The sequence below is a fragment of the Plodia interpunctella genome, chromosome 4 (genome assembly GCF_027563975.2).
Source record: "Plodia interpunctella isolate USDA-ARS_2022_Savannah chromosome 4, ilPloInte3.2, whole genome shotgun sequence".
NCBI classification, from domain to species: Eukaryota; Metazoa; Arthropoda; class Insecta; order Lepidoptera; family Pyralidae; genus Plodia; species Plodia interpunctella.
The window spans coordinates 877,381-901,892 of NC_071297.1; the positions used below are offsets into that span (position 1 = coordinate 877,381).

At 36.3% G+C, this 24,512-nt stretch overlaps 2 protein-coding genes across 2 annotated transcripts in view; one reads left to right on the forward strand and one right to left on the reverse strand.

Moving 5' to 3' along the window:
- Nucleotides 1–222: 222 nt before the first annotated feature.
- LOC128669663 (uncharacterized protein) lies at nucleotides 223–2,176 on the forward strand. The gene is made up of 4 exons (XM_053744630.2): nucleotides 223–603; nucleotides 850–975; nucleotides 1,235–1,426; nucleotides 1,950–2,176. Exons 1-4 carry the CDS (start codon nucleotides 373–375, stop codon nucleotides 2,157–2,159), a joined length of 759 nt encoding a protein of 252 aa, XP_053600605.1. The 5' UTR covers nucleotides 223–372; the 3' UTR covers nucleotides 2,160–2,176.
- Nucleotides 2,177–2,517: 341 nt separating this feature from the next.
- The window catches only part of LOC128669660 (neprilysin-4-like), a 50,131-nt gene continuing 28,136 nt past the window's right edge, over nucleotides 2,518–24,512 (reverse strand). Inside the window, exons 3-17 of the mRNA XM_053744627.2 lie at nucleotides 15,400–15,542; nucleotides 12,069–12,314; nucleotides 11,508–11,710; nucleotides 9,370–9,546; nucleotides 8,832–8,939; nucleotides 8,106–8,250; nucleotides 7,265–7,479; nucleotides 6,660–6,836; nucleotides 6,169–6,272; nucleotides 5,723–5,781; nucleotides 5,556–5,604; nucleotides 5,409–5,476; nucleotides 4,966–5,099; nucleotides 4,526–4,696; nucleotides 2,518–4,092 (exon numbers count right to left, since the gene is read on the reverse strand). Of these exons, the coding sequence (XP_053600602.1) occupies nucleotides 3,916–4,092; nucleotides 4,526–4,696; nucleotides 4,966–5,099; nucleotides 5,409–5,476; nucleotides 5,556–5,604; nucleotides 5,723–5,781; nucleotides 6,169–6,272; nucleotides 6,660–6,836; nucleotides 7,265–7,479; nucleotides 8,106–8,250; nucleotides 8,832–8,939; nucleotides 9,370–9,546; nucleotides 11,508–11,710; nucleotides 12,069–12,314; nucleotides 15,400–15,542 (2,176 nt within the window). The 3' untranslated portion in view covers nucleotides 2,518–3,915. The remainder of the gene's footprint in view (nucleotides 4,093–4,525; nucleotides 4,697–4,965; nucleotides 5,100–5,408; nucleotides 5,477–5,555; nucleotides 5,605–5,722; nucleotides 5,782–6,168; nucleotides 6,273–6,659; nucleotides 6,837–7,264; nucleotides 7,480–8,105; nucleotides 8,251–8,831; nucleotides 8,940–9,369; nucleotides 9,547–11,507; nucleotides 11,711–12,068; nucleotides 12,315–15,399; nucleotides 15,543–24,512) is intronic.

Below are 24,512 nucleotides of genomic sequence, written 5' to 3' on the forward strand. Positions count from 1 at the left end.
AATAGTAAGTCCTTTAAGATGCTACGAGTACCTAGAAACCACATACATTTAAATAAAAATGTCTGTGCTAGAAACGGTTCCACGAATAGATATCAATATATACGAGGTGTTCCAAGTGTCTCGATCATAGGCATCATAGCTGAATAGATCGATTTTCTGTGCCACTACACAAACAAAAATAAAGCAGTTAGTAATGTCAATTATCAATCTGTCAGTTGGATTGTCACTATTCTATTTGTCAAAAAGTTGGCTCCACTAATGAATGAATACACACGTGTATTTTTTCCGCTTGTAATAAAGTAACTTTATTGTGAAATTATTGTCCTTAATTTTTCATTAAAAGTTTAAGTACATATATGAAGTTAGCCTAAAATGTCTTCGTGGAAGAAAGCCGCGAAGGCTAATCAAAAAACGCATAAAGAGCGTCATCAACCAGAGGCCCGAAAACATTTGGGTTTATTGGAAAAGAAGAAGGACTATAAGAAGCGGGCGGACGACTACCATGAAAAGGGAGAGACCCTCAAGATATTACGCAAACGTACACTCGACAAAAATCGTGATGAGTTCTACTTTCATATGGTCAACTCCAGGGTGAAAGATGGTGTAAGTTTTAGCGTATTCTTATCGTCTCACTGATTTATATATCTAAACATGAATATTGGTCAATACAGAACAATAAAGTAGTTTTGAGAAATGTAATTTAATTTAAATGCTTTTACTTTATATTTATTGTATGTGATACAATATGCAAATAATAACTTCACTGATGTGTCTTTTATTTATTTCTTTTATTTTATAATATGGAAAATGCCTGTCATATTCAGTAAATAAATTTGTCCACATTTCCAGGTGCACCACGAGATCACAAAAGAAGTAGAAGACACCCCGGAGCAACTGAAGCTGATGCATTCGCAAGACATCAAGTATGTCAACATGAAGCGCATTATAGAGAGCAGGCGCATCAACAGGTTGCAGGTATATTGGCTGCAATTGCTAATTTTTTGGGTTCTGTTTTGATTTATTATGTATGTTATAGAATATAGAAACGTTAATATCCCATTCCACAACTCTTGAACTTACTTTGGGGCTAGCTCAATCTGTGTGATTTGTCCCTATAACAAAAAAAAAAAACCACTGAAATGAGTAGCTCAGAACCACCATCCTGAATGATACTGACTTTACTATAGTGTGTTGAATATGTTAAGAACAAAAAGCATGTTTCTATGTTTTCCAGTCCGAACTCCACATGACAGATGTAGCAGACTCAACACCAAATACACATATTTTCTTTGTTGATGAAGGGGAAGAAAAGGACTTTGACTTGGCCAAGAGGCTGGACACACATCCAAAATTGCTTGGCAGGAAGTCCAACAGACCAAGACTTTCTGATTTAGATAAAATGAAGCTACCTGATGTTGATAAGAACGTATGTTTTATTTATTTCAATTTAATTGCACAAAATGGACGATGGCAACAGTAGCAATACGATTTTAACTACAGTTGTTGTTATGATTATCATCATCATCATATAGAGTGTGTTATTGCTAACACTAGTGTCAGATTTTATTCAAGTCGCCTAAAGGCATCTGACTTGACTTACGACTACTTACCGCCATCTAGTGGCAGGTAGTAAAACTACTATGTAAGAGTCTGATTGGTATACAAACTCATGGCACGAGTTGAATACGAACCTTAGACCTTGGCTCCACAGGCGGGTGGGCGTCTTAACCATTACACCACCACCATCCTTTTACGATCCAAATTGGTTTTATTTTATAAATTGTTAAAAGTTGGAGTAAACAAAAAAAATGTTTTACCTAGTTCATATTGACTACAACAAAAACCATGTCTTGCGTTTTACGACTTGACGCAGACTAGATCCATGAACAAATTAATATTTGAATCTATATTACTACATGTGGAAATTAATATTTTTTATGTTGTCACAGACAATAGCAGAAATGAAGAAGAAGAAAAAAAGGATATACAAAGAAATAGCAAGGAGAATTGAGAGGGAGAAGGAGTTGACAGTCATACAGCAGAAGTTGGAGATGAAGCGCCATCTACAGGATGCTAAAGTGCTTAAACCAAAACGTATCAAAAAAGGCTCTAAAAACTCTGCACCAGTGTATGAATTTCCATATGTGAGGAAGAAATAAATACTTTAAAATTGTAATCTATGTTCAGTTTACCTTTAAAACTAGTCTATTGTCTAATATGCATTTCATGGCTCAGAATCCATACTAATATATAAATGGGAAAGTCTAGTCTGTCTGCTGGCTGTGTCACAGCTGCGGAACACACGGGCCAATTTTGATGAAATTTGGTAAGCATATAGTTAAAGACCTCGGTTCAAACGTAGGCTACTTAAAAGATATGAAGACCCAATGAAGTGCTCTCGTAAAAGTCTAATAAAACCAAAAAATTTGAAAAAGTTTTCGGCACAAAGATCCGCCATATTGACTCTTTTATTTTTATGTCTGAAATAAATTGAATACAAAAATATAAAAATACATGTTTTATGTAAGATTTTTTTAATGTAATAAATAGGTTTTGTCACTTTGTTAAAAAAATAAGAGATGCACCATTATGTTTATAAATCTCGGCAAAATAATAAACATTTGCCTTTTATAGTGACATCTAAATGAAAAATAATCTTATGTTAGACTTAATCTAAATCCTACAGGAATAGAAGAGGCTTGAGTTTTATAATTATATTGTGGTTTCATTCACAAACCCACCATTGGGAACCAACACCACCCAAATTTTTGGGTTTATGAAAAATCTTAAAGCGCTATCACAGACCATTCACTATGTAGCCGTACACTAGCGCCACCATAACATTTTTATCGATTTATTTTATTTCTTAGCGAAAAATTAAAAAATAAGTGTTGTGGTAGCTATACGTGGGGCTGAGGCAGAGGAGTGAGGAAGCCCCTTTAGTGTGTATTAGACGTTACTATATTATCTTATGAAACTCAAGCCATGTTCGAATGAGCAGCGAGACGTCTTCCCAGTGAATACTGGGAAGACGTCTCGGAGATCTTCCGTTCATTACATTTAAGATGCTTAAATTAAAAGTACAATCTCCAATAAGTACAGCAGTCTTGATCATTTGTTTCATCATTCTTTCTTATGATTATATGGTAAGTGGCCGTGCAAATCAAAAGGGACCTTATGGCGCTAGGCACTTACGCCATTATTGCCGTTGTTTTGTATTCGAACAACGGCAATAAAGACCTAAGTGCCAGCCGCCATAAGGTCCCTTTTGATTTGGACGGCCACATAAAGTAAATTTGCTCTAAATAGTTTTCAAGTAATTGATATAATAGTATGCCATTTCGTCATGTATCTTATTTTCAACAATTTTTTCTTATTCTTAAAAAAGTAATCACTTTAATACCTAGTTGACGCGCCACTATAGTTACTGACAAAAACAACGTAGCTGTACTCTTATCAAAATTTCCACTTACAGCCGCGTGATTTAAGATTCTTACGTATTGATAACTAGGTGTCTTGCGATGACATGAAGTGTATATTACTATAAAACATTTTTTTTTTGTACAACTACTCTACGGTAACTTGGTGGTAACCTAGTAGTAACGTCTTTGGTACACTTATATCTAACATCACATTTAGGCACCAATCACAAAGCGTAAACCTGACGCCGATTTCCAAAGACTTAAAAAGCTCATTTATAATTACGTCTCATTCCATATAACTGGAAGATTTCATCGTTCGCTAAGGCTCTAGGGGGCTACCATGAAACAAACAAATAACACGTAATTGCGTCCACCTTTCTCTTTTTTTACACGATGCGTACGCGTTGTGGGGGAAAAGAGACAGCATATGGACGTTTGTAACGTGCTACGTATTTGTACGTTTCGTGGTTGGCGTTCTGAAGTGGGAAAGAGATCACCACAACACACATTTGTGTTCAGGGTTCATGGGAGACCCTTTGGGACATTTCCATGCCTCCGCGAATTCTTTCGAGTTGCTTAACGTGCCGATCACTCGGATTTTGTTCGGGCTATGCACCCCTTCCACCATTTTGGACTTGAGTGCGCCGATAGTGGAGTTGCCACACCAAATCTGTGTATGAAGATCATCATCGTTAGTGTTATTACGTTTATAAGTATAGATGCATAAAGGGAAAGGGTAGGAGATATATTTATGCGCTTGTACTTTTTATTAGATTACGTTGTTACTCTATATAGCTTTATTAAATAGCTTTGCAATTTTTTGCCGGGGCTTTTAAATTTCATCGAAATCCGCTCAGTATATCGTATGATTGTAACATACATCCTTATTCACGTCGAAACTTTCGCATGACATATTAGTCGGTTTCGCATGACATAGTAGTTCGTTTGGTCGTTTTATTAATAGGTAAAACTATCACTTTTGACAAAAATACGTGATAAAAATGTGGCAATAATATTTAACGGTGACAGCAGTGGGATAACATTGATTTAAATAAAAGCTTTGCACATGGGAAGCAGCAGTGAACAATAAAAGGTCGACAGACCTGTGCAAATCCCAGGAAGAACAGCTGTTCAGGCATCAAGTGCGGCAGCCCGGGCAGCGCCGCGCGCGCGCGCGCCGGCTGCCGCTGCGCGAACAGCGAGTACGCCGTCAGCGCCGCGCGCAGGCCGCCGTTGTCCGCGATGTTCTCGCCCTGGGTGTTGAACCCGTGGACCTGGCAAAGGGAACAGGTTTTTTTTAAATATAAAAATGGCATTTTTGTTCCAAACTTTTATTGTCGTCAAAGAGATCTTGTGAATTTAACGTTTGTTTGTTTGTGCTGTAAATCGTTTAGGAGTTCCCTCGTTGGGAGCCGATCCCGGGTGAATCATCAGGTCACGCTTATCATAATAATGCATTGTCATGGAAACTGAAGCGACGTGGAAAATTTCCACTCTGTAGAAGAAAAATATAGTAACAATTTAATTTATAAAAGAAGATCACCGTGTAGTTAGGCAGCTGCGGCATGTGGTACTTGCTGTACTGGTCGATGATGCATTGAACCTTCCCGTGGTAGTGCTCCAGCGTCGCGGCCGACCACCACTGTTTCAGGTTGCCGTCGGAGTCGTAGCGACGACCTGACAAGCGGGAGAAATTATTGAAGCCGATTTAGCTGAAGTTGACCTGTTATCCGGTGCTATGTTACGGAATATACTTCTTTAAGCAGTAACTATAACACGGCCCCATTCCCGCGTCGCCGCGCTCCTTCAACGGTTCAACGCAGTTTCGCATGATGCCTCGACGTACGTCAATGTCAAAGAACTAACTAGCGAAGAGCTAACTGCATCGCATATCGCAACGGGAAACATCGGAGCAATGGGGCCGCAATTTAACACGAGCAAAGATTATCCTCAGATATCAAGTTAAATTATTCAGTTCAACCTCACCTTGGTCATCAAAGCCATGAGTTACTTCGTGGCCCATTATGGCACCGATTGATCCGTAATTGATTGCTCTGGAAAATTTATTGTTATTAAATTTCAAATCAACCGTCAGAAAATGTTTCTACACATTAAGTTTAAAAATTATCTTACTCAATTCCGTTTCCATAAAATGGCGGTTGGAGAATGCCAGCAGGGAATGCTGTAACAACAATTTTTTTTTCAAGAGCTGTGTTGATATTATAATATGACTAATTATGTTATGATTATTTAGACTAATAATACGGTAATATGTTATTGTTAGGTTTTAAGGTACTTACTGACTGAATTGAGGGTAGCTGAATAGAAAGCGTTCACTGTAGTTGCTGTGGCTACCCATCTGCAAAAAATATTTAAAAAATAGTAGGTAAGTACTAATCCCTCATTACTTTTTATATCACTAAGACTCCATAACCGTTTCTTATATATATAATACACTACTACTAGATTTGATTAGGCAAATAGGTTTATTTAAATTTAATTAATTATATGTTGCCCAAAATAAACTTAAGGCTTAAGGCTCTAAGCTAGCGCCCATATTATTTAATTTTACATGTCATTCGCTTAACTGCAATAAATATGGGGTTTTTGTTTTAAAGGTACCAAATACTGTAAGTTGAGACTTACAGTATTTTGTATTTTTGCGGTATTTTTTTATTTATTTAGATTGAAAGGCATTTCATAGTTATTGAGCTAGTTACTCATTAATCTAATTGTTATGACTCACCTGTCTCTATCAGGTTTCTCTCTCAGCGCCTCTAATGATTTCTTCACAGCAGCCCACGTCAGCTTTAGATACGTTTCGAATAAATTCCCTTCCACTATTTCAGCCTATAAGAAAACATAACGAACTAGTTTCAGTTTTGTAATGAACTAGTTTCAATTTATTAAAGAATTTCTTGACGACGTTTTTTTCTGAATCAAGAAATTTTCAGAAGATTTGTTCGTAGACAAGCAAGTTATAATCGTGTATTAGTCACAATTCGAATTCATGCAAGCAAATGTGGAGGGGTCTCAGGAGTGAGTTGGCTCGGCTCCCGAGCGAGAATGAAGGGTTGTAACTTTTGTAAAAATAATTCAGATACAGTATAATAACGTTTCTTTGTAAATTTTTGTGACCCTCTAACTACGACTGCAATGTCAACGCTGGGCGGCCGTTCTGTCATTAGCAAGGCCGTCGAACAACTATGAATCTCATAAAATTGTGGAAAGACTCACATGCTTGTAGTGTTTGTCGAGCTCCTCGTGCGAGAGCAGCCAGGCGGGGAAGCCCACGAAGTTGCGGATGGCGGCGAGCTTGGCGAGCGTGCGCGCGCGCGTGCTCGCGTCCATCCAGTCCAGCGAGCGCACCGCCGCCGCGAACGCCGACCGCACGTCCGACACCATCTCTATGGCCTGTGATGATCAGACAACATCATCAGCCTGAGAGCAAATTATACATTATTCTGAGAATTACTTTCCTTAGCTCAGGTGGTCAGTCCACAAAGCTGGATCTGAGATTTGACTATGCTGTCTATATGGAACACGATCGAGAGGTCACCACGCGAGAGCAGCAACCGAGTTTGCTTCGCAGTTTATCCAATGCTCATCATAAAACTGAACAAATACGATCAGGTCATCACTATCAAGTAAATGTACTTAGAACCCGCAACGAATTAATACAAACCCTGATAGTATATTTGTGAATACATTTGGATCTTGATTTCTTTTGCCGGTTTGAGAAACTATGCGCGTTCGTTTACGTATCTAAAATTCATGTTGTAGGTTTTTCTTTCGAAGTCTTAAAAGACTTGCAGAAATTCCTCATATAAAGAATTCATTACCTTATTTCTCGAGTCCTGGTCAAAATGCTTCCTCACATACAGATAGCTGAGCGCAACTCCGAAGTTAGAGTTAACATTGGCGGTGCAGCTCTTCCATCTTGGAGTACGTTGCTGCAGACCAAACACAGCCTTGGAGAACTCGAAGCCCAGGTCCCTGAAGGAGGCCAGCGTCATCGGAGCCACCGTGGAGAACACGCTCCACCACAGGAAACGTTCTACATAAATTAAAATATACAAATCAAATGATCGTAATAAATATCCATCCAATGTCGTCATGATCATAATAACCAGTAGACCTACGTAGTTTAGACTTTATACTTTTTGTATAGACATATAAGAAAGATAAACTTTATTCGGCAAAAATACTTGTTTCCTAAAGTTCAAAGTTCAGCCACCCATGTAAATTCTACTCGTATTTTTTAAGGAGAATGTGCAGAATTTTCTCTCATGCCAGCGAGCATATGTATAGGTGCCTAAGTAGACGATTAACATTATTTTAATTATTAGACCAGAGAAAGTTACCATAATAAATTGTTATTGTTATATGACTAACTACGTGAGGTTTGTGTGTGCATTAGGTCTACCTACGTGTGAATTAGTACACGATTTTGGCCTTTACAGTTTAACTTCATCACCAGATTAGTCCCACGGGAAGAAAGATTGGAATAATGAAATCCGGTAATTACCTATTTATTATATTCTTATTAGATTTGTAATACTTAGGTTGGATATTGCTCCGCTCCATGGTTGTCTAGTAATTTCAGTTTGTTTTTTGTTAATTACAATGGCTTGAACTGCAAGAAGGCATAAACGAAAGACCACGCGCAACACATTGACTCACCTACAATAACCGGCTTGGTGTCAGTCAGTAAGACGGCCAGCTTCTGCAGGTAGGGCAGGTCCATCACGATCACTCTGTCTTGTTGTGGGTGCAGCTTGACGCTGGTGTTGCTGAAGACCAGTTCCAGGTATTTATTCCAGTCGTGCTGAGGATAACATGTTTGATTTGTATTTAGGGATAGATAAGAGAACATTACAGCACTTAAGCATGTATACGAGAAGACTCGACGAATGAGATGAATGAGATAAAGGATGAAGGTAAAAAGGAGTTCTGAGAACTTTATGAATTTTATAGATTCAGCTTAAGCAGAGCTATGTTTTAAGAACATTGTTAATTTCGTTGAAGCCTAATTGTATATCCAGCTTCATTCGGATCAAAAATGGGTTTATACCCAGTATTTTCCTTTTCTTCCCAAAAAGTCGGCCATAAAGGTTGCGAATCCGGATACTTTATTTGGTCTCCGACGAAACGCCTATGCCTGGTTTATCCTCAATTCACTAGGATCCATAGACGAAGTTTAGTTAAATGTATTTGATAACAAAACTATATTGGATTAAAAACTCTCAACTGAGTGTTTTCCCTGTTGTTTCTTCAGTCGTTGAGCGTCTATCTAGGCAAGCGAGAATCTAGGGACCGCTTCCCTACTTTTTCGTCTCCATTTTAATCTCAGACATAAGTAAATTATAATGTGCCTTATATCAAAATGAGCACAGTACATAGACATACATCTTTCCACTGGGCGGGTCCGCCACTGGAGCCCTGGACGAGCTGCTGCACGCTGACCTCGTGGAACAGGTGCGTGCCACTTCTGCGGACCTCTACTGGCGTCATTATCTGGAAATATTATAAGTTGTTCAACAAAATATACTATACAAAGATGTCTACAATAGAATGGTACAAAGTTTTCGGCCAAAAATCTTATGGAATTTGACCTTCCTTTGTATATCGAAAACTTCATTATCGGATTAAGCTTTCTTCGCGATAGTGTGACAATGTTATTAAAGTACATAATCATTTATATTTCGTAATATAAAAATAAGTACCTACACACCAAAAAATAAGTTTGTTTTTGGCAGAATCTCTAGGGTTATTTGAACCCTCTACATAGGTACCTTTTGATGTAGAGAAGAGATGCAGGTTTAGTGTATGAATGACTATTCTAATTACCGCATTTGTACTAATTTTTTAATAAAGTGCCTAACTAATAATTCTACAATAGCTATTTTTCTCAAAGGTTTAGAGTCTGGGGAAAGTAGCAACCAACTTTAGCCAAACTCTTGCTGAACTCGACGATCTCGTCGGCGAACTCCTCAGCATTGGTGTCAGGGTCGGCAATGCTGATCATCTGCTGGATGTAGTGGTGGTACTGCTCGATCTCGTGCGAGAACTGGTCGGGCCGGAGGAGGTAGCGCTCGCTGAACCCTGGGGATACTTGTTCGATCTGGAAGTGGGTGAAATATTACATTTACACGTTTCATTATTACTGTGCACTAGCTGAGCCCCGGGGCTTCGCTCCCGTGAGAATTTCGAGATAAAAGGTTATAATCAACCCGTGTACTTGTCTAATTTCATAATAATCCGTCCACTAAGTAGATTATGTGTTTTCAAACGCTTTTCAGCGCAGCGTTTCGAAAAATGCGGCCGCGCTGTCATTGCAATTTTTAAAATTTTAACACAGACAAAAATTAGTTTTAACTATCTTACTTTAAGATAATTAATTTGTAATGTCATTAATTAATTACCAATTTTATTACCAATTGGTAATGTCTACAGTGTGTCTACATTGTACGTTTTTATTTTGGAAATGATTCCCTCAAGAAATTGACGGATCGTAATGACAGCGCGGCCGCAGCGGACGATACGCTCTGAGAATAACCTAAAACGTGCCATTCTTATTCCTTCCTCAGAAAATAATTTATGGAACTGTACATTTTAACAATCTAGTCTGTAATTAAGTAGACGTGCTACAGGTTGTAAGGCTATCACTGTATTCATTAGCATTTTTCCACGCTGCGAGGAAAACACCGTCCTTGTAACAATTTCTTTGTATTTCATAGTTTCTGATCTCGTTTCTGCAATCTACAGTTTCACTTCATACTGTTTTATTACTTTATTTTATAGACACCGTTGTAGTGCATATCGTCGACGAAAATGCCTTTAGAGGTAAACCGGGATCGGGAACTTTTCTATTTTTATATCCCAATTTGCACTATTTAAGTATTCATAGAAAAATAAGTCTTTCAAAATCAAATCATTTATTCAGAAATTAGGCCTTCACAGGCACTTTTTCACGTCATATTCTAAATTAAATGATGTTTACCAATGCTACAAACTACTAGCATTTCGGAACGACCACTGCTGAGAAGAAATGCCGAAAGAATTCAAACAATGTTGGTCCCTATTATCTATGCCAGAAGGGCTTACCATTTTTTAAATAGAAATTTATGTATATTTTATGCTGTATGTAAATATATGTATAATTTTTATGCTATGTAAAAGTATGTGATATGACTAAATATTTAACAATTTAATTGGATTTCTTTATAACTTTAGCATATATTCCTGAAATTTAAATTACAATCATTGGCATTAAGCCATTTACTGGTGGACCAAATTTTCATTCAATAAGTGTAAAAATTCGTCCGTAGCGGACTGACAGACAACACTCAGCCAAAACTATTGTAGTGGGCGTAGTAAATTGATATTCCTTGGAATTAAATCTAAAGTTCCAGGAACGGGTAAACTGGAGTTTTTATGTACAAAGTCGCGAGCAAAAGGCTAGTAGTAAAGATAATATAAAACTGGCGCCACCGAACTTCGTTAAAAAGTACTAAGAATCAAACGCATTTAGGTGCACAAGATAATGAAAATTATTAAAAACTCATTAGGTACGTAATTAGAAAAGAAAGGCTTATTTTTTTAACAGATTTGACTTTTAATGCTGTTGAATATTTAAGCAGACTTTTGCAGTTGATACGTGTACATCAAGCAACGTTGAATTGAAAGTTTTATAGTCAATTCAGTTTTTATACAACAATGACACTTGTTCCACTTTTGAAGTACCTATACTTTTGAGAGTTTATTGACGGCGCAGAAAGTACTTTTTCAGTTAATATTTTCAGTTTTTCACTATTTACAATTTAGCTTTATACATAATTTATAGTTTTTACCCACGGCTTCACCCGCGTGAATTTCTGTGCGAAACCGAAACAGACACGATTTTCATACAAACTTTCACCCATTATTTTTTGGAGGTTGATTTTCGCAAACAAGTTGCATATGTTTGAACGGAATAATTTAACTACACATGCATACAAAACTTCATCAAAATCGGTCCAGCGGTTCAGCCGTGAAAGCGGAACAGACAGACTATCGCATTTACAATATTAGTATTATTCTTACCACAGCCCTATTTCTGCTGGTATTCCTCACGTCCTCTGAAACTTGCACGCTGATCAGCACGTTGAGCCCTAACATTCTCCTGCCCAGCCCCGCGGAGTACTCCCAGGAGAAGTTGGTGCTGACTTCAGAGGGGGGCCGCGGGGGCAGGCTCAGCTTGTCGAGAATGTTCTCGATCGGCTTGATGCCGTCTTTGTCTAGCTTCTCTGGAAGTTGTTGACATTTTTAAATGCTAATGTTCTTCAAAATTCTGTTTATGGTATTTCGAATTACCCTTGTTAAAAAATTTGTTTCTAATCTTGGCCAAGTGGTCCCAAAACATTGCCCAGTTACCTAACTGGGTTTCTGCAGTACCTCTGGGTTCATAATCTAGTGAAAGATTAGCTAGATCTTTGATAGGATAAAAATCCAGTAGGGAAATCAATATTACTCTGGTCAAAAAAAAAAAATGGCTGATGTCAAGCACGCCAATTTGTAAAATTACAGTTTGATTTTCAATATTTTTTGCGGCGTCACAGCGCCAGAAGTCTCGAAGGTGATAGAGAGACTTGTCAAAAAACTTACCAACATCAACACAAGTCCTATAAAGCGCCTTTGCCTTTTGCACACTAGCCGGCAATTCGACATCATCATCAGCTTCCAGTAGCTCCCTCAAATCCGACACCAGCTGTTCTCTAAGTTTCGCCAGCTGGTCCCAGGACGTCGCCCAGTCAGGCACCGGGTTCTTCTTGATCCAACCCCCGCACGCGTATTCGTAGAAATCGGTACAGGGATCTATGTCTTTGTTCAGGGCTTGAAGAATTCTTGATGCTGGAGAAATTATACAATAGGTGTTACAAAATATTTATCTTATTTTAAATAAAATCAAATGGTACTTAATTTTAGTGCAGATAGGTTTTGTATTACCTAAGCACGTGTCTTGGTAATGCAAAACCTATCTACACTAAAATTAAGTACATTTTAAGAAGAATTCTTTAACAATCAAGCCTCGGGGCGCAGCTAGTTAATTAATACAATTGAATAAAGCTATTTTCAATTTATTCATACATACTAAAAAAAAATAAATATTTTCCTGGTTATTTTCCAATTACCTCAGCAACAAATGCATATATATTTTATTATATGCTTACGTATATTTAGAAAGTTACACGTTATAACTTTATTATTCACAGCAATGTACCTATTTCCACGTGTATGTCTTTCCTAAGTTAATTAAAATGTAAATATACCAATCATCCACATTATAAAACCCCATAATTGTCTTCGATAGAAAATATGTTTATTTGGTATTCAACATCGCAGATCTAGTTTAGAAAATGCGCAGAATCAGAATCATTAATTCTCCTAAGAAATAGCGCGCTAGGTTTGTATTAACAATTTACACGTGCAAAAGGATCGCTTTACATACATTATTGTAGAATTTTAATTACCCATTCTGCGTTGTTTGTCATGAATCAATCTTATTGTCGCCCTATCGAAAGACCCAACATTATGTTTTTATAAAAAAATAACTAATAATTATTATTTTGTATATAAATTGGTATGTACGAGTATGATGTATATATATATATATATAGGAAACCTATATACTGTAATGAGACTCCTTCATTACATTTTCAAATCTGTTTATTGCATTTCGATTGAAGAATAAAGAAACCAACAATATTTTATTTGAAGTATGTTCTGACGCAGTCAGCCCCCAGAGCTGAATAAGATTACGTGTGTGATAATAAAAGTATTAAATGCTATCTAATAATAATATATTTTAATTAATAAGCGAATTCAATAGTTACAATACCTACTTGCACAGATGTTAATTTGATCAAAAGTTAATATAACTTATAACTACATGAATTATTAAGTATTTTGGAGTTTATTAAACTATCTATAAATTAAAATTATTACTTTATTTTTTAAAATTGTTTACACCTAACTTCCTGAACAATTTTATAAATGCGAAAGTAAGTTTGTTACTTTTCACGATTTATCTGTTCGTAGATTTTTTTTAAAATATTGCACACATGTACAGAATTTATAATTCTACCATACATGTAGTTTGGCGTAGGTTAATCCTGGACAAGTAAATGTTTCCGTGGGAAACTGAAACGGGCGAATCCATGGGCAAAAGCTAAAAAGTAATTGACACTAAGATTATATAAAAGTAGATACTTATATCTAAAATTACTACCTATAATAATTATACTTATTGAATTTAACCTTTGTACCTAGAAATATATATAACATTGTATATTTTTATAACCATTTACATAAAATTTATCCTTTTACGTCGCTGATGAGACATTACTATGTAAATATATGGCACTTATTTATGAATTGATATAAATAATTGGATTACCTACGCATCATTCGACCTATTTACATGCTTGAAAACATATTATATACTCATTATATAACATGAAGATCAATCGAGAGTTATGGGAAATATGAACATTACTGTGCATTTGTGCACACTGATGTAATAGCAAAAGTAGTTTGTATGTAATACAAACATACAAACTACTTTTGCTTACAAACTCGTTCTAAAAATATTAATCGAATTATGGGTTTTATGGACTTGTCTATGTGTATTTAGAAGATTAACCAATGAAAGAAAAGTTTCACTATGAAAGAAAAAAATATTTTATACTTATGTTACTCAGTTGCCTGGTTACAAATTATAATCTGTAAGATATATGCGCAAATAGGTATCAAATTACAGCATTAGTAAGTTAAGTATTAACACACCACTTCTTAGTATGAGAAAATACAAGATATTTAGTTAAAATAAGTCTAGCAGATAGACTATCCATCATCATAATTTTTAGGGTTCCATACCTTAAATGGTAAAAACGATACTCATATCTCTGTCTATCAAGATACTTTTTCTCAGGAACACGTAAAGTTATCGATCGAATTGAAATTTATATCAAGTATTCGGGTCTATAAATTTCAATTTATAAGACCAATGCGATCAAAAGATTAATGTCGAATATTACAAATAAAACCAATAGAACATATCCCACTGACCTAAAATAAACATTGGAAGTTGGCAAGACGTTAAGGTTTACAAAACAGAAACGGGAAAACTTAAAAAAATCGTATTAAATGCACTGAACACAAATGAAAAACAACAAATACAAATTTTACGGAACCCTCCTCGTTCGGTACAAGCGTCGACTCGAACTTGACCGGTTATTTGGCTGTAAACTAAGTAATTAATCGTTGTCGGCGAGGTGTTGAAGCACAGGTTAGACTAGGAGATTGTTTGCAAATTAGCTGAACCAGCAGCCATGAACTTATTAGTGGTGTGATGAGTTATAGACATAGAAAATACTTGAATAGGTATCATTTTATCATTTTTTCACTGGTTAAATTTAAAAAAATTCAAAATTCTTTATTCAATTTAGGATGATATACATCACTTATTGACGTCAAAAAAATTACTTAAACTAAGTCTACTGCCGGCTTCCAAAGTGCAGGTGAAGAAGAAGAGGCGCAACAAACTTCACCGCAGGACGCCTTTTCTCCAAGGACGTCAATTAACAAATATAGGTCTTATACATATATTAAATTGTCGTTGAGTGTTCGTAATGAGAATAAACAACGGTACATCATTTACTTATATAGTAAATACTGTGATACTACTTACAACACTACAAAATATCACAATTCTTTACTATTAATTTTGAAATAAAAATGCAAACTACTTACATGTGTAGTATTTTTGGATTTCGTAATTTATTAATACGGTATATATAATAATATTACCTTATGATGTACATGTTTGCAAATAAATGAATTATGAATTATTTTGCTTTCCCGGAATTCCTTTGGGAGAATCTTCGGACTAAGCTAATCGTGTATCGGTAAAGCCAAGATGGTATAAGATACGCACCGGTGCCAACACATTCCTCTGAGACACAGGGTTTCGGCGTCCTGTACTCCGTCAGCACTAGGACGGTCGTGTACACTGCTAGCGCGATCAGGGACAGCCCTAGGGCTCCGATTAGGATCGTCGAACATCGCACCGCTCGCTCTCTGTAACAAAATAAAATTATTCTAATTGTTTTTTAATGTGTCTAAGATGCTTAAATTATCGATAGAAACTGGCTGTACGGTCGATTATCCCTAAAATTCGTCCAATAAGTCTTTGTCTAAGGGTCTGAGACCTTCCACCTTGCGTGTGGGTTTGAGATACAACGACCATTTGGAAAATAACAAGTAGCATACATCTGTTGCAATCTTGACGAGTCATTATTACGAGAATATTTTATCCTTAGTAATTTTTTGTATAGGCACGTTAAGGTCCTTATTTTCCTTGATTATATTCCTGATGTAGGTATAAACAATGGTCGTTTCTTGTAAGTTTTTTTCACTCACTTATGTTTATGGTACAGCTTATGGGATGTCGAACAATGCCCACCTATAATTCTATATGTGTACTCGTATGTATAAAGATTGAGAATATGTAATTATGTCAGTAAAAAAATCTGCACCTATTTTGATGGAATTTGTCTTGGAGATAACATGAACTTTAAAGAGTAGCAGGCGAAGTCGCGGGCGACCGCTCGTTATTAAATAAAAAAGTGAAATCACTGTATTTTGCGAATATAAATCGAAGTAAGACTTCATCATTACTATATATATATATTACATATGCGTTCACAGTAACTTTGCAATCTACATAACAATAATAACCTTTGCACTTTGTCGCACCTATTACAGTTAATAGCACATAAACCTGCGAAAATTCACGGCAAATTCGCCGTTATTATAAGGGCATACAGGTGGACATGAGGTAGCTTGATTTGCAGTCGACTATACGATTTTATCGAGTGTCGTAATAGAATGCTCGGATTCGTAATGCCGTGGAAGAGCTTTCGCGATGGCCGGTGACATTTAGCTTTATTTAGCCGAACCTTAAGGTGTAACATGTCCTTAGTATTTATACCCAATAGATTCTCAAATTCTTTCATTTTTCTCATTTTTTAAAGACATTAAATAGGTGCTTAATATTAAAGTCTGTCTGTGTGTATTAGCTTTGAAACGAGCCCTTCAATTTCGCTTCGAGACTGATAATAGAAACTATAATTATTTAAGTCTTGGTCTATAGCTATTATTTATTGTCTGTGGTTACAGGCTGTGCATAGACAAATCTTCCGTGCCTTGAGGTTGTTTTAGATCATTCTTCCGAGGAATAGAACTGCGCTTTCTCTAGTCATTATTTTATCAAGATTGGTACTAGTATTTTTGATCCACGTTACTTAATTTGTTGTACTAAGAGTTATATAAAAAACTAAATCCTAAGCATAAGTTAAATATAGGTACACCCTATGTTACTCAACATCATTCGCAGGAATTTCTTGATAAACTTTTACCTTAAGGATATTTTCGAACTTACGAAATAAGTAGGTATACAACAAACAAGGTATTGTACAAAATTTCCACAAAATGTATGATGTAAGTTATTCCAGTGAAAAAACCACAATATTACAAACATCACAATCTGATACTATCTACATCCTATCCTAATATTATAAATGCGAAAGTTTGTGAGGATACATGTTTGTTACTCTTTCACGCAAAATCTACTGGACAGATTGTTATAAAATTTGGTACATGAATAGAATATAACCTGGTATAACACAGGGTACTTTTTATCCCGAAATTCCCACTAAGTCTTATATAAAGCTCGCTAGAAGTGCAACAATAGCAAAACATATTCGGGTAAAAAGTACACTATGTCACTCCGAAAGTATATTCTCTCGTCTTACTAGTGAAAAAAAAATTGGAAGTCCCTTAAAACCACGTGTAAAACAGTAACATGTTTAAGTATACCTACTACAAATTCGCGACAGTCGGTATGGTTGGTATTTCAAATTGATTTTGTTAAAATTTCATACTGTGTGACAATTTTTTTCAGGAGCAAAGTCTCGATTCTTTAAAAATAACATTGTGACAAGGATTTATTCTGGTAAACACTCGGTTGTAATGAGGCAATGGGCATTGCTCAGGTAGGGTTACACCACTCGAGTGAAGACCCCAAGCCCCTAAAACATACATTTTGCATGCACTTTGTATTCACACAGCTTATTTACATCAATAAGATACCCATCATGCTTGATTCTTCGAAAAATAAACATGTCTATCTGATTAACTGCGCTTGGTCATACTTCTTGAAGATCGTGAATCACTTAGAATATTTTGCGAGGGTGTGTGGGCGGGACTTTTCCTGACATGACATGATTTGATGATATTTGAACATTGGATTCGAGGTGTACATAATTTAATCAGCCTTTAAAAAAACTACTATAAGTCTACAAAAAACTATTATAGCCAGGCTTCCGCGTACTAAAAAGAACCGAATTCAATGGGGAAAATGGGACGTTTATGATCACCACTGATAAATTAACCTCAAGATGTTCACCGATTTAAAAATGTTAGTTCTCTAGTTATTACTAAACTCTGTTTATTAAACATAACAAATAAGCTTAATTTACTATCTGAGCAGTGAAAGAACTAAGTTGTTGACATGAAATCCTAATGAAATTATACAAATTTCGTCCTCCTATTCTCTAAGCTTCTTCTTATTGGCGAAAACCGCAAGAAAATCGGTGCAGTAGTTTTTGAGTTTAAGGCAGACAGACAGACAGACAGACGCGGCAGAGGACTTTGTTTTATAATATGTATATTAGGATATGGGCTAGCTGTTGCCCGCAGCTAACACCCATAGCCTATGTTGAACCCTGGGTCAACTATATCAAGCGGCCCAGCGGATTAGCCGGCGATTAGAATGCGTGACAGACTTTCACATGTATAATGTTAGTATGGATAGTTCGGATTGACTGGTATTTCCAGAGATAACGTGTTAACAACAAGGAAACTCCTGGTTTATTATTTTAGTCTAGATTTTCTGTCTGCAGTGGATAGGCTTTAGAGGAACGGGTTTCTGTCTCAGCCGCTGCATACTTATGTAACTGGAGAAACTTGGTGCGACTATTACTGATGCATGTAACAGTTGTAGCTGGATGTGATTTACTAGCTTATGTCTATCGCTTTGCTTGTTCCCGGTTTCATTCTCGGATGCAGGGTTCTCAAATCGCATTTTATTATTTTTCTCGTATACAATTTAAAGCAAATTGCCTGACGTCAGTCCTCTATGAAAATGCCATCATATTGTATCATACACGAGAGTATTATGAAGTGGTCATATTCTATGGCGGGCACCACACACTTCATCGCCGACATCGACTCAAATTTTATTAAAAAAAAAAAACAAAACAGAAAGTTTATTAAGAATTTCCATATTTTCCGAATCACAATTTTATGTGACTATCATATTCCTTGTATTTCCAAAAAAATAATCAGTATTACAAATTTCTACAGTGAAAGAAAATTCCTACTCCAAAATCCCCAAAAAACAAGACGAGTACCGTGAAGGTCGGGGCAGTGGCACGCTGACCGATTACTGGGTTTCATTTTCACACAGCCGCCGGAGTAGATACAGTTAGAGTCACAGACTTTAATTTTAGTTAGAAGTTGTAAACACAAAACTACTTGGATCCCGATATCGACTGATGGGAAAAGATAGCAAGACAAGCCGAAGATGCGATGTTCAGACGAACTGTCGGCTTTTGGTAAGGGATGACATCAACTGGCGAGGGATAGAAGTGGTTGGAAACAGAAAGGGGAGGCTTTTTCGAAGCAGTGGGACCTGACAGTGAGCTAAAAAATACAAGTTATAAAGTTAGTAGACAGACTTTATACAATAACTGCCTTGGGTTGAAATAAAACTGATACCTCAAAAAAATAGGAAATTAGGAAACATCTTGCGAGAAAACGTATTGTCTATGTCCCATAGAAACACATAATATAAAAAAATATAGCTTGTACTCTGTTTTGCCTCTACTGTAACCAGGTTCATTGGAAGCTATACAAATTTACATAACAACAAACGTGACGAATGTTTTGTTCATACATTGTGGCCGCTTTCTAGCGAGCTAGACAGCTGTGACCGTTTCTGAGCTAGGCTAAATTCCAATACGAATCTTGACTGAATTAAAAACAGGATAACTGTTAAGATTTCAGTGAAAATTGAAATCTCCACATGTTCCCGACAGTGTTTGTGGCTGTGATGACGTGATACCGCGAACCTAGGGCCAGCGTATAAATAAACTTGATTTAAAAAGATTCCACTGTTATACACATTCGATCTCCTTAGAATGTTATTGTTGTCCTATCAGGCAATGTATTCCATAGTCGACATCCATTAGAGTACCTATATCGAGTGCTTCTATTCTAGGACGCCATCGCAAGACACGTAGAAAAACCTATTAATCAAAAAGTGTTATAACATGTCCCTTCTCGTAAAACAAGTGTTATCCTCAGACTTATATCATGACAGCACACTTCAATTAAAACAAAATATCCGTTGTACTGACAAGAGTTTGTGGATTGTTATCTTTACATTTCAAACACAGAAAAACCATTTCGTAAAAATAAATAAAAATGTTTTGGTGTGTTCTTCGCCCACGTAAATTGAATACCTAAAACAAAATCATCCTCGTGCATATTGATGATGTAGCCATCAGGGTTGGGGAAAAGGACGTCTTCTGATTCGGTAAGTTACTTTTGTAGTTCACGCTTGATAGAAGACCGCGTCACGCGATGAACTTTGGCGGTTTCAATTCAATATTCATTTATTCCATATCCAAGATTTATTGTGTTAGTATAACTTATTATATCTATGTATTTAATTAAGGATAAAGTCATTTTATGAAGTGGCCCACTACAACACACCCCATATCCATCGCAATAATGACCTTCGGAAGATTTTCGGAATTACCGCGAATTCCACTGAGGAGGGACTTCAAATAATTTATTTTGTAATATTTTTTTTTATATTGACCTATATTGCCCTTTTGAGTTAAAAAAAGCTCATAAACAAACCTCGCAATGTACGTTTATTCATGAAGCATGTGTGAGTTCGGTGCTAGGTTCGGTGATAGTATAAGAGCCACGACAATCTTGTGACAATGAACCTCGGCTGAAGTCGTAATTAAAACCTCGGCACGTCCGCGCTTGGCGCGAGTGGCGCGCGCGAGCGGCGACAGAGATTTAAGCTTATGACCGCAAAATTTTCCCACATTGAAATCGTTCGTATATTATTAAAAAATATATCGCCATGAAACCTATACAAAATTATATGTTAGACCATCCGCTACACAAATGAGAAATCTGCATCAAAATCCATCCAGTAGTTTTTACGTTTAGCGCGAACAAACATAGCTCACTTACAGTTTTATTATATGTAAGATATAGAGGATTATCGATAGCCACTACTAATATTGTTAACTAGCGGACCGTCCCGGTTTCGCTCGAGTAAAAACAATGAATTATATACACATAAACCTTCCTCAGGAAGGAATCACACAATCTATTGGTGCAGACCGTATTAAAATCCATGGCGTAGTTATTGAGTTTACCGTGAACAGACAGACAGTTTTATAAAATGTAAGGAAAAAATATTGTCAAATGGGTACAACTCGTTCATTACTACATAGTCTACTCCATGAGTGTATACTGCTAGTGTGGAAATTTTGGGATAGTACTAACTCCACATAAACTATATTTTGTTTGTTTTGTAAACTAAGAGCCATGCCTCATTGCACACGCAGTATGTTGTAACTCCGTTGTTTTCTATAGGATTTGACACTAATAAGAGTTGACGTACGTCAAAATTTTATACAATATCTAAGTTGTTCTGAGTTGATCCATCGACGGATGTTAATATGACGCATTACGAATGGTGCATGAATCGAATTTGTTTGTTTCTCACAGGCGTGTGGGGTCCTTTCTAAATCGGTGGTTCTCCACAGATATTAGAACATTACTTCAATGTAGTTCTCATATAATGTGGATTTCTCAAATTTTCAAAATTAAATAGTGAAGTCAGTCTTTAAATTACAAAGGAATCTCTTTTTGGTTTTGTTACGAGCAGTACTGGACTGCACTGACCAAAAAGCATGGATTTAGTAAGTACTTCGTACGGAGTACCAACTAATTTCATGCCAAAAAGAAAGAGATTTTCAATCTGTGCACGTCTGAACTTAGCTCTTCGCACACAGCACGTGCGCGAAAATCGTACGCACGGTCCATAATGCATGGGACGTTACTCTCAGATTATACGGTTCATATACTTTATGGGACATTACACTAGGTATATATTACGTCAATGTGTGATTCGAATTTTATATGAGTCTGTTGTTGATGAATCACAGAATCGAAATTGTAAGCCGTTGAACTGATGGAATCTTTAGAATCACCAACAATAAGTTTGTAAATCTTATCATATCGGGACAATATAAGATTAATTGGACGCTGCGAATGTCCGCGTAACTTGGTTAAAGCCCTATATGAGAGGGAAATATGCTAACATACATAAAAATAATCGGATTGACAAGGCATTAATACCTAATGTGTAGACTATAGCAGGACACAATAAAAACAAGGTTTTTTTTACTTACAAAAGTCCGACACAGAAACGAATAGCTATAAAATCGAGTGCACGTTGTAGTCTTCCATATCTGTCCATAACAAGTCTAATTTTTAGGTTAGTTTGACCAAATGTCCGCTATACGCTCTATACTTGCGCTACCGCACAGCGGTCATGGCTGCGCAAATGGAAGCGCAAGCGCACCCTATTAGGGTTGTCACTTTCCCTCTAATTGACGATAATGCTTGTGACGCCCCTAACGCTTTCGTTTTTATTGCACTTTTAGTAGCGTTGACATGTGAGGTTCATTTGTCTGTGCCTATTTATCGCAACCTATGTACGCGCGTAGAATCAGTTCTTTACGTTCTTTTTTAGGCGCGTTCATTTTTAGGGTCAGTTTTATTCAGAAATTAGACCTTCACAGTCCCTTTTTTCTTCAAATATTATCTTTACATTGTATTTTTTACATACGAATACATTTCAATAAAAAAGCTATAAATGTAATGAAGAAATTTCCTGAAATTCCAACAATAACGTAAAGAACCGATTCTACGCGCGTACACAGTTAACTAACTTATCTTTTAATATTAAATTAAATTTCAATTGGTCTCGATATTTCAGTGGTTAAGAACACTGTTCCGGATAGACAGGGGCGTGAGTTCAATTCCGGCTCGATTTCAGAATCTTTTCATCTCATTATTATTTTCAAAAGCAAATTTTAACTTTTGATTGCCGTAATGCATGTTGAAGTACAAAAATATTAATAAACATTGAATGGGAAGTAATAAGGTTTAAAGAAAAACCGCGAAATTTACATAACACGGAAACGTTGCGTCCTTTTGAAGCCATGAATAAATCAATAAGTATTAAGTCTCTGTGAATAATCGGCTTTCTTTGTGGCAAGTCTGATAGCCGTTGAAGATATAAATGTTTCGTTGACACGTAATTCTGGCTTTGTTGTGGGGGTATTCCCAATAGTTGAGGTTAAGGACAATATGTATTTATTTATACATTTATTGTCTTCCATTTTATAGTAATTATTATCCTAATGTTGGAGTGGGTAAGAGTTTTAATTGCTAAATACAAACGAAGAAAAAATGTCGTGGTGTTAAGATGTGTTGTATTGACCTCATAATATCAATATTGCAATGACTTTTCTTTTACATTTAAATACAATTTTTTGACTCCTGACTACAAGTCTATCGACTGGCACATCCAAGTACCCAAACATCTGAATTGATTTATTGGATTCATCCAAGTACATAGTATAAAACAAAGTCGCTTCCGCTGTCTGTTTGTCCCTATGTATGCATCTTTCAAACTACGCAACGGATTTTGATGCGAGTTTTTTGAATAGATAGTGTGACTCTTCAAGAAATGTTAGGTGTATAATATATTAAAGTTTTACCCGAACGAAGTCGGGCAGGACCGCATACTTCAAGCTAAAGTATGTTCTATCTTTTTCTGTTAATGTAAAATTTTGTAAAGTGCAATAGTGACACCACATACTTTAGCTTAGGTATAGTTTTTAACTGCTTTATTTACTTAAAAACATGGTATTACTAGGCCGCTGTCAATGGCCCTTTTTCATAAATTTTCTCCTCCTTTTCACATATTTTTCAAAATCTTTACTTATCGGACCATTAGCACGCATATCCTTCCTGACAGGCCAGCAATTCTTAATAACTATAGTTAACGCACGACCACTGTTTTTAAAAAGAGTACAATTTGTTTTTCAAAAGTACAATTTTTATTATATGTATTTATTTATTTATTCAAACTTTATTTACCAAAATTGGTACAATTGGCGGACTTAACGCTAAAAGCATTCTCTACCAGAAATGTGGTATATCGGTTGCACTGTATAAGGTTAGATGTGTTTTAGTTTCTAATATGTAATATATATGAGTGCTACGCTTTTGCCCAAGTTCAACAATTCTCCACAGAAAACTGAGTACGACTCACCTTTCCTCTGCACGGCAGCTTTCCCAAATCCTCACGGCGGCCTCCGGGTGTCCGAACAGTGAAGATTGTCCAAAAAACTAGATATTTCATTTGTCATGTCAGAAATTGTCGCACCCCTTTTTGCCTTACGCACCCCTTTTTGGAAGCGACAAAGCTTAATCATATCCACAATTTTCCAGATTAGCTACAACTATTAATAACCAAGATGGAGTCACGTAACGGCCAAGTACTATCAGCAACAATGCTATAAAGAAAATCGGAAATACATTATCTATTGTCGATAAACAGCGCTGTTCTTTGTTCCGAGCGTCGTATTGTAATGCTGCGTCAGGAAATGACGATGGTATGATGTGGAGTCTGCACTGCGACCGATGTCATTAAAGTTATGTTAGTAATTGGAAGATGAATTTTTTTATTATATGATATACACCATATTCTTATCATTATTCCTAATATAATTACAAATGGGAAAGTTTCCAAAAAGTACTCAGTTATACAAAATCTGCTGGACGAATTTTCATGTTTAATATCTATGCAAACCTGCGGTA